Genomic DNA, 10,481 nt, shown 5'->3' with positions numbered 1-10,481 from the left:
GTTTGCTGGACAGGTGGCTGTGGAGAAAAAGCCATGGTGGTTATTTTCCGAAACCATAATTAGAGGTAGGTTTTTATAGATGTGAAATTTTTCTTAAGTAATCTTTTTGATTTTCTTCTGTTAAGCCACTCATTCCTATCTGGGAAAAAAATTCCTCAGTTTTGTTAGCTCAGTTATTGCTGGAGCTGAAAACTCAACTCGCTTGGGAAAGTTAAGTCTTGCTTTTTTTTTCCTCTTTTCTTTCCTCCAATGTGGCTCATCATGCAACACTTGAAGTAATTCTGCCAGGCTTCAAACACAAACCCTTTCAGAGAGAAGGGAGACACTTCCCCAGAGGGAAATATTAATTAAATTCTGTTCTTCAGGGGCAAGAGTAGATCCAAACCACTCCAACTCCATTTCTTTCTTGTAAATGTAAGTTATTTGCACAGAAATGCCACTGTGATTTATTGAAAAGCACATGATTTTTTATTTAGCTGGACACAAGTGTTCCTTATTTCTTAGCAATCCTAGAACCTCTTTCTTTTTGTAAAACAGGACAGCAGCGGACAGACTCTCCTGGTGGTTCAGTTCACAGAGTGCACAAACACTTCCACAGGTATTACTCCTGTGTAATATATGCTGTTAAATCAAAATTTTTACTAATCACTGAGGCACTGCATCAGTGTTGCAGTTAATTAGCTGTAGAGCTCATAATATTCCATATTTCAGTAGCCCCATGGTTTAGAACACTGAGCTGGTATAAATTTATTCCTTAAAAAATGTTGAGGGGGCAGCTTACTGCAAATGAACTTTATGCTAAATCAGGTATCATCTTGCTTCCTGCAGCTGACAAAAAGCCAGAATAAACTTTTTCTTTTGTGCTGTGGCTGATGTAACAAATACACAGTCATTGGCCCAACATGTGTTCTGTTCTGATTAAGGCACATACACAATGACCATTAATGCACATGTTAATGGTCTTCAAACAATAGCCCAAGAAACTACAAGCTTGGGCACTATTACATTGGAAAAAGAGTATATTTTTCCTGGTTTATTTTAAATCACAGCTTTACTTAGAGGTAAATCTCAGGAGAGGAGAGATTAATTTTTTTGCACTGCTTTTTATGATTAAAAAATACAGTGAAGCAATATTCTTACAGTATTAAAGCCTCACCTTTATGTATCTCTTTGCTGCTTCTACTGTTTTGTTACCTCCTACAGCAAACTGACACCTGTTGAAATGCGATACCATCATTCATTATTTCTTTTTTAGCAAAGGGCACATTCTACCAGGTAACCAATCCCGTTCCAACACTGAAAAATCTATTAAAAATGTGATAGTCTCTGAGAAGAATGAGTTGCTGCAAATCCTGGTGTAGCAGGTTTGCAGAAGAAAGCTGCTTCATGATATTGAAATGACAAAACATGGGGAGCTTCTTATATTTATTGAATCAATTAGCAGTAATAGTGAAGACACACAAAATTCACTGACTGAAAAGCCAGGGTGAACTGAAGAATTGAGACATGCATAATATAAAAACTACCTCTTTATGCTGTTACAAATTTCTAGCAAGCTGAGCTGTAGAAACAGCTTATGACATCATTTAAGAAATTACAGGAAACATAACATTTGGTTATGTTTCACAAAAATTTGTAAAACTTCCTCACATGTCCATAAAATGAAGCAGGGCAGGAGTTCAGTTACAAAACACACAGTCCAATTTCTTGCTGCTATGTAAACTGTCTAAAGCAGGTGGTTCTATTTTTTGGCAGAACTTGCATGCTTTTATGGCAGTAAAATGGTTTTAATTGTTTGGTTTGTCCTTTCATAGTGCACCTAACTATGCTTTTCTGTTGTGCAGGCAGGAGAGTAGATTTTACAGGAATCTGAAGGTCAGAGGATGCTCAGGTGATCATATCCATTCTTGCTGTTGAATACTGAAAAATGAGAGAACAAGTGCAGCTCCACCCAGCCCAGTTCTGCTGGATAAGGAAAGCAGTTTTAGAATTTCTTTGATATTAAATATAATGTAATTATTAAAAAAGGAAAGTGTCATATTCAAAGTATCTTAACTGGTAAGGTATCCCTTGTGAGGTGGCTTACTTTATGCCTAATCAGACTGTAAAAAATCAGTAGCAGAACTAACTAGTTGGTACTTTCATTATTTTCCTCTATTATTCTCTTATGGACCTTGACGCAGTTTTAAAATCATTAACTGTTTTGATTGAAATGCATCGTAATTACAGGAAGCCCTTACTAAAGACTGAGTGAGACTGTTTGACAACAGGATAGCAAATTTGGCTGCAGGGCACCTGGTACTGGGTCACAAATGCTAGGGCTACGTGAAACAAAGTTCTTCTTGTGTTTTCCTGGTTTGGATTTGCTTTTGAGAGGTTACTTTTGTATCAGGTTGCATGCCACCAGGTTACAGAACAGTTTTGATTTGCCTAGGTCATACAAAGTCAGTGTGAAAATGTAAAGCCAGTGAAGAAAAAGAGCAGTGTATCTGCCTATTCCTGATTAAATTTATACAGCTGGATGGTTTTGTCCTTTACAGATGAACAATAATATTTATGGAACCCAAGTCCAAGGTCTCAGCCTCTTGCTATGAGATGCTTTGATCTAATCAGCTGCAGCCAGTACAAACCCATTTTTGGAAACTGTTCTGTGTGACAGATGCCTGCACCCCCACAGCAGTTGTGCATGAGCATGGGATCTGTCCATACAAAATAACTCCCCATAGTACATTTTTGTTTCCTGTGGCACGCACAGCTCGGGCAGTGTGTGAAGTGCTGTTTAAGGAGTGTGGGGAAGGTAAAGAATAACGTGAAAGTATCGCCTGGAACAGAATGCAGATGGTAGCTGGCAGATTCTTTCTTTGCAGTGGGTGGAGGGAACTTTCTAATGGTAAGCAGATAACTTTCAGTAGGAGAGTAGGGCCTCAATTCTGCATGTATTTAATGTTGAGTGAAATGCCACTATGCAGGTGTTATATTTTCTCCACGTGCAAAAACTTTCCTAGGACTTAGCACTGCAGTTACCATGCAGTACAGTATTGCTGGTATACTGTTCTTGCCTTTAAATTTCCTAAGTGTCTCAAAACACAACTATGTTTGAAACTCACTTTAGAAAAATACTTTTGTATTTTATTCTGAACTTTGAAAGATTTCTTTGAGTCTGAAGATATTTGAAGTACATATGGTTTCTCTTTTGGCTTTCTTAGTCTCAGGTCTCACAATTGTATGTACTGCTGCTGTCTGCTTTCTCCTACAAAAGAAAAACATGGTTTTATTCTCCATAAGGTACCTTGTCCCCACAGTCCCCTTAAGCTGGGCATTCACTATAAACTTAAAAGTTTTTAAACCTCATAGCAATAGATTTGCTTCATTCTCTTCTGTGTAGCTTTTTTTTTAATTTCACTCTCCCTCTTTTGAGGGGTTGTTTGTGGCAGATCTGGTTTTTGTATTTACTTTCATGGCATTTATGATACGGTTCCTGTAGGAATGTACTCTGCTGCAGCTTTTGCTACTTGCAACATCCTTATGTGCTTGCCCCATTTCAGATTTTGCAGACCAGCACCTGTTCTTTTCAGGACTGTTTCCTCTTTTCATTGCTTATTGGTTCTTTCTCTTATTTATCTGAAGATGTTTTGGTGGCATGAAGTATATGAGGACACTTTGACTGTAGCAATTCTTTGTTTGGCCAAGGGCAAAAATAAGATGGTGGTAAAGTTTTATGATTCTGGAAATCACATATGTCTTTTTCTACAGGAGGAAAATATTGTAACCTCCAGATGTTCCTAACAGAAGAAAGAAAACTCTAACCATTCACAAACACTTCTTGTCAGAATGCAATTCCTACAGATACTGTCCAGGAAACCGGGGAAACTGGAAATGCTTTTTCAAATACCATTTTGTCAAAAGCAATTCCCATATTCATGTCTGTCTACTTCTGCATGTATTTATAGTAAAAAGAAAAAAGCAAACAGTTATGAACAAGTTGACCAAGAAAAGTACAAAAACTTGGTCTACTCTGTTACATCTTACAAAACCAGCGCCCAAACACCAGAGACAATATTTGAAGAAGACAATTTGTTATATGGGCCACTGAATAAACACAGACCTCCAGCTAAAGCTGGGACAAAGACTCCCAAGAACCGGGTTCCTTTAATAAACCCCGACAAGAGAATTTCCCCTCTTAACAGTGATTCAAACCTCCCCAGGAAAATCATGTTACAAAAAACGAAAATGCCCAGTGTTACCCATATTCTTCAACAAACTCTCCCTCCACAGCAAGTCTTTTATCTAGAAAGATGGAAGCAGAAAATGATAGTGGAACTTGGAAAAGATGGTTTTGAAAAGTATACCAAAAGTAAGTCTAACCACAGTGACATTGCAAAGTAGAAGCAGTAGAATTTAACTGGCAGGTATATTCTAACATAGTGGCAGTATCGGGCCCTACAGGTCAAGCATTTTGGAAATCCTTTAAGTTGTTTCCTTTTCATGAGAGCATGTTGTGAGTGTACCTGTTATCAATGAGCCTAAGCTCTGATCTTTGTTCTAGAACCATTAAAATGGATTTAGAAATCTGTGGGAAATGAGTATTAGACTGGAGACATCCGTTACTTGATCCTGTCTGCCTCTGTTTCTCTATTTGCCAATACCTATTTACAAGTAGATATTTTCCAGCTGATGTTACTGAGCCTCTTTGCAGATACAAAGCTACTTTGTAACAAGATGGAAATAGGCATTTTGAAATCATATCTTGAGTGTTTAAAAACCAATATATCCTGCTATTTATGGTGAAGTTTTTCAATACCTGTTTAGTTTATCCAGTGTGTGCAGCCTCTTCCATGAAATTGCCATGCATTTAGAGGTTTTCATTTCATAAGACATAGCAAGGTGATTTCCTCCAAGCTGCAGGACTGAAAGAGATCTGGGAGGACCTAGGGGACAGTAAGTAGCGAGGCTGATAAATACCCGAGTGCTCCTTACATGAATTATTATGCTTTTTGCTTTTTAAAACTAATATCTGTGATTATGCTTTTTTAATTACTAAGCACGTCAATGGATAAGGTGGCATAACAAACCTTATATAACAGTTGAAAATTTATCTTTCTTGGAATCATTTCTGAGATAAGCCCTTACTCCTAGAACTGTGCCCATTCGTTTAATGAGATCAGTTCCATTCAAATGAACTGATACAGCAGAATAAGCAAGTGCAGCAAAAGCAGCCAAGAATAATGTTTTTAATTCCTAGAAACTCACAAATGCTTTTGTATACAATAAATTAAAACTCGTATTTTGTTTCTGAGTAATTAGTGAGACTAAAAAAGTAAAGTAATATTAATATAAGAGATACTAATTTCACTGTTGACAATTTATTTTCTGTCTCCCTTCTCCCCACATCCTCAAGCTTTCAGTACAAAAACCAGGACTGATTTAAGAGCTACATTGTATAATATGTAGAATATGAATCTGAAGTAGTGTCTAAAATGTGTTTTTTCCTATTTTTCTCAGATCTTTTCCTCCAAGGAGAGCGCTTTCATTCAGCTTTGGAATCTATATTCCTGTCTGAAGAGATGGCAGCTAAGGAGAAGAGCGAAGATGGTGTTATTTCTGGTTACTTATCAAGTGTGGAACATGTCTTAGAAGATATCAGCGAAGTGAAAGCTCTGGAAAGTGGAGTTCATCACGAGACCCTTCAGTATCTGGGCCTGGTAGACTGCGTGGCGAAGTATCGGTGAGGTTCCTCTACCCTAAGGCACCTGTAATGTCTGTGGTGTATGGGAAGCCGAGTCCCGGGCTGCAGCTGGTATGTTGTTGAGTGGCTGGGGGGAAGCTGGGCAGATCTCCAGGGCCAGCAAAACAGATTAACTCCCCTGGATGAACTGGATGACAGAAGTGCCAGAAGTGCTGTTTTTTTCTTATGGAGAGTTCCTTACTGGAGCAGGGTGTGAGTGGGACAGGGTTAATTGTCAGCATTTGCCAGGAACTGCAGCAGGTATTAGTAAGTGTTAGTTTTTGAGATCTAAACTGCCAGTGTGAAGAGAAATATTTAGACATAAGAATGAGCAACATGACATCAGGGTGAAACCGGGTGAGTGTGATAGGTCTTTATGTGCTGTCTCATCCCTCATTTCTTACTTGTGACTACTTAAGTTTAAAACATTGTCCTATCTTGTTCTCTTGTGCAGAGGCCAATTGTGTGTGATTGACTGGAAAACTTCAGAGAAACCAAAGCCATTTCTGAAGAATACTTATGACAACCCATTACAGGTTGCAGCATATATTGGAGCCATAAATCATGATGCCAACTATGACTTCCAGGTCAGTAGGCCTGCTACCTCCCAAGACAAGTAGCAGCACCCATATCATCTTCATTTCTCCCTGCCTACTGCCTTTAGAACCTGCTGTCCATCGTGGAATTGTTGGTAGGATTTGTGACAAAGGAGCCCAGTCTTAGATCAGGTTAAGCTGACATATTGTGAAATAATTCGGCTACTCCTGCTAATCCTGCTGCCTTTGGCTGTCGGCAGTGTATTTTCAGTGATTTTAAGGACCTGCTCCGTGGGACCAAGGGAAGCTCAGAGTCTTAAGAGGTCAGATGAACTCACAGTGACTTGGCATGTGGGCAGTCCCCTGTGCTTTGTTCTGTGTGGTTTTTACTTGTGTCAAGAGTAGGAAGGGGCAGGAGAAGTAATAAAGCAAAAGAGCCTGCAAACAGGAAAATGGTGTGGGAGGGCCTTGCTTGCGTCATGTGTTGCTATATCACACTAACAAATGAGGGACTAAATGATGGATTTGGTCTTTGGAAGCTGTACCGTGTTTCATCTGGGGAAAGCAGTGTGTTGTGAATCACTTAATCAGAAGACAGTGGAATAATGTTTTTAAAGACTCCAAATGCAATTCTAGCCTGCTTGGCCTGAAGGATTTTTAGTTCAATACAAACATTGAAGGGGGGAAAATATGAAGCAGCAGAGAGCAGGTTAATTCATAGGTTGTGCAAAAGGCTTTCTAGAATAGTGTAGAGGTCAGTAAACTCAAGCACTTAACAGACATCATCCTTACAGAGGGAAATGTGGGCAGTAATTCTGGAATTCTGCTATTAGCCTCCTGCCCCCCCACTAGCACTGGCTGTTTGGGATTGATTTGGGATTTTGGATTTGTCAGGTATGAAGAACGTCTGAACAAACCTAAGTACCTGTTTCCATTCAGACTGATGCTGGAGACTGCATCAGTCTGGTTATATGGCCCCAGGCAAAACCTCATCAGTCACTGGGGATTTTACCACCATCTACAAGGTTTAAATATCACTCATAGTCAAAGTTCATGTCCTCTGGTCAAAGCTTTGGTCTCTGGGTTTTTGGAGTATTTGACTGTTAGTCTCCAAGTATTTTATGGTGAATTATTGCCCTTTTTTATTCCCCATTTCTTATTTAAGAAACATATGTATGTGTTGTTATGTTTTGTAGTTAGGTTTAGTTCTTAGAATTTTATCTGAATGTTGAATTTCTGACAGCGCTCTGTTTTTGAATGTAGGTTCGCTGTGGACTCATCGTGGTTGCCTATAAGAATGGCTCCCCTGCGCATCCACATTTCATGGATCCTGATCTGTGCTCGCAGTACTGGAATAAGTGGCTTTTGCGCCTTGAAGAGTACATGGACAGAAACTGAGAAGAAATGAAGAAGCAGCAAGTGGTCTGAGCACAGAGACAAAACAAGACTCTTTTGTTTATGTATACCACTTTTATTCTTTTTTTAATAACTTTGGCTAATTTCTTACCATCAGGGGTATTTTTTCCACCATAAAGAAAACCAAAAACCAAAAAAAAATCCACATGTGAATTTCAAATGGAGAATATGTATTTGCTTATGTTGTAGGTGACTTCAATGGTCCGTGCAGGACAAAGTCAACTTCTTTAGCCTGCGTTTCCCCCCACACAGTTTATACAACCTAAGGTTTATAGAAAAGTTTTTATTATCAAGTAAAACTGTTCAATGAAGTCATCCTTCTTTGGTAATTTTTGAGAAAAAAATTGTTGCAGAACTAAGACTTTGAAAAGTGTTGGTGAACTAAAGCAAAAGAACATCTGCATTGTCTGAGCTGAGGGAAATGCAAATGATAAAGAAATTGATATAGTAGACTGGGTTTCAGTCAGTTTAGTTCTTGCTTATGTCAAAGGTCTCTATTAACAGGCTTGTTACTATTTGTGGATTTTCTTACAACAACTGGAAGACCTTTGCTAAGAATTATAATGAAAGTTCTCATTAAGTCTTGTTTAAGATACTACAGCAAAGTGATAATTTAACAGAAGTGGCTCAGTAAGAGAGGAGCAGAATTGTAAACAATACTCTTAGAAATTTCCAGCAAGTTTTCTGAAAGGTGGGGAGTTTGGCTACTCGTAGTGGCTCCTCCTGCAGGTTTCTTAACGCACAGCCTGTGCAGCCCACAGAAGAGCACTGAGAAATGGGCTCCGTACTTAGGCTTGTGAGCTCTGTGCAGGCCGAGGCTGCAACTGCCTTGAGCTCTCCTGACTTCGTGTGGGTCTGAGCCGACGATGAGCCCACCCAGGTGGAAGGATCTCCAGTGTCAAGTGAGTGTGTACGCCAGTGCAGGTGAGTTTTTGTATAAAAGCAGGCTTGTGGCTGTGAAGCCAGGCATTCTGAGAGATAAAGAGCTGGTGGTTGGTTTTTGGGGGGTAGTTTTTTTGTGGGTTTGTGTTTGTTTTGTTGGGGTTTTTTTCAAATAAGTTTCTGAATAAATGTTTTGAAACAGAAGTTAATTTTTAAGCTTATAAAATCAAGTCTGTAAGACACAGAGTAAGCCTTGATGATGTCAGGCAGTATTGCTTTGTGTGTTGCACACCTGGAAAGCTTTTTCCCTCATTCTCATTGTTTTATCCAAATTGTATGTATGAGTTTTCACAATACCAGTGTAGATTACAAATAAAAATATGACCAACCCATAAGCTTCAAAAAAATCAGCCAGAATGATACCTAAAAAAAAAATGGACAGGCTTGCTGCTGAAGAAACTTAAATAGCTATAGCTATCTGGTGCTCCTCCATACTACTGATCCAGGGAAATGTGTCAATGAAACTTAGTTATAGTGGTACTTACTTATTCAAACCTGGTCTAGTGATGTTATGATTACTCTGTGCTTAATTAGATTTCTATCTAAAAAGTCAAACCATGGGGATGGAAAAACTGGGTTCAGAGATGACTAACCAGGAAGACACAGCACAAGCTCTCAGAAGTTCTACCTGTTTTACAAGTGTCTTCCCACATCACAGAATTTTAGCAAGTGGATGGTTCAGTGTCACTGAACACTGCCAGTTTTCTGTGAAGGATAGCTCCATGGATACAAAGAGGGTGGGTATAAGCAAGAGATAAGATCCCTGGGCAGTAGCAGGAGGTGATAAAATGGGCTGAAATCCCTGTGTTGATTGAGATTTGATAGATCAGGCTAGTAGGGAACAGTTGGGCAATGTTTGGGTGGGATTGCTTTCTCCGTCAGTGAGTCATACAGCCATTAGATGTCTCTGAACCATGTAAATGTTCAAACTCATCCTGCCCCCTAACAAATAAGAACAAGTCTGGAGCCTGGGCAGCGTGGGCACCTGTTGGCTTCGTCTGTGTTTGTTTGTTTAACAAAAGCCTTGTCTGTGGAACGCTGCCAGCAGTGTTGGTTTGTAAACCTATCAAGTCTTGGCTGAGTCTATACCCTCAGAGAGCCAGGAGAAGGCAGACAGCCTTCAAAGACAGCAGTGGTGGAAGTCACTCGTGTCAGGCACTTCTGAAAGCGTGGCTGCCTCGGGCATCCCTGGGTAAGCTCTGCAGCATTTCTGTAGTGGCACAGGCTAGCACTAGTTTGTCCCGTAACAGAACTGGCAGGTGGCCATTGCCAGTGTCACGCAAACCCAAACCCACTTTGTGATCAGTTTAAACTGACTTGCCAGTGTTAAATTGATGTGCACAGGGCATTATCCTCTGCAGAAAAACTTGCCAGGCAATCAGGGCAGTTACTTCAGCTACAACGTGCAGCTTCTCAGAGCTTTGCTCTCCATCCGGAGAGGGTTTTTTCACTTTTTTAACTTCTCCCTTTCTCTGTTACTGTGAGTGCTTTCTGTGGCCACCTCAATGTGCCTGTGGTTCTTTCCACAGGGATTTGCTCTGGCAGTGATACAGGAGGGAGACCAAAACCAGTATGTGCTACAGGAGGGGTTAAAAAACAGCCCATGCTCATACGTACACACACAAAATGTGTCTCTAGTTGCAGAGGGAGGGTTTCAGCCCTGACTCCACTGCACCAGTGTAAGGACTGAGGTTTCAGCAGAGCTGAGCACACAAATCCTGTGCAGTTAGGTGAACACTAGTCTCTTTGCTCAGAGGGACTGTCCTAAACAGTCCCGCCCTGGAGCAGAACTCAGCAGTTTCATGACTGAGGCCTCATTGAGCAGGTTGTGGAGGAGTCTCACCAGCACAACTGGCTGAACT

General features: G+C 40.1%; 1 protein-coding gene across 3 annotated transcripts; it reads left to right on the top strand.

The window, feature by feature from the left end:
* The first annotated feature begins 256 nt into the window (after positions 1–256).
* On the top strand, positions 257–8,959 carry MGME1 (mitochondrial genome maintenance exonuclease 1). Of its 3 annotated transcripts, XM_032682583.1 has the most exons (6): positions 257–414; positions 1,845–1,891; positions 3,754–4,354; positions 5,503–5,725; positions 6,180–6,312; positions 7,525–8,959. In XM_032682583.1, exons 3-6 carry the CDS (start codon positions 3,832–3,834, stop codon positions 7,657–7,659), a joined length of 1,014 nt encoding a protein of 337 aa, XP_032538474.1. In that variant the 5' UTR covers positions 257–414; positions 1,845–1,891; positions 3,754–3,831; the 3' UTR covers positions 7,660–8,959. The 3 variants fall into 3 exon arrangements, with proteins under 3 accessions (XP_032538474.1, XP_032538475.1, XP_032538476.1); XM_032682584.1 differs by lacking the exon at positions 3,754–4,354; XM_032682585.1 differs by lacking the exons at positions 1,845–1,891; positions 3,754–4,354.
* Positions 8,960–10,481: the final 1,522 nt, after the last annotated feature.

Source organism: Chiroxiphia lanceolata, chromosome 3, assembly GCF_009829145.1.
Source record: "Chiroxiphia lanceolata isolate bChiLan1 chromosome 3, bChiLan1.pri, whole genome shotgun sequence".
Lineage (NCBI taxonomy): Eukaryota > Metazoa > Chordata > Aves > Passeriformes > Pipridae > Chiroxiphia > Chiroxiphia lanceolata.
The sequence above is the reverse complement of the archived record's forward strand: the minus strand, read 5'-3'. Positions and strand labels throughout refer to the sequence as shown.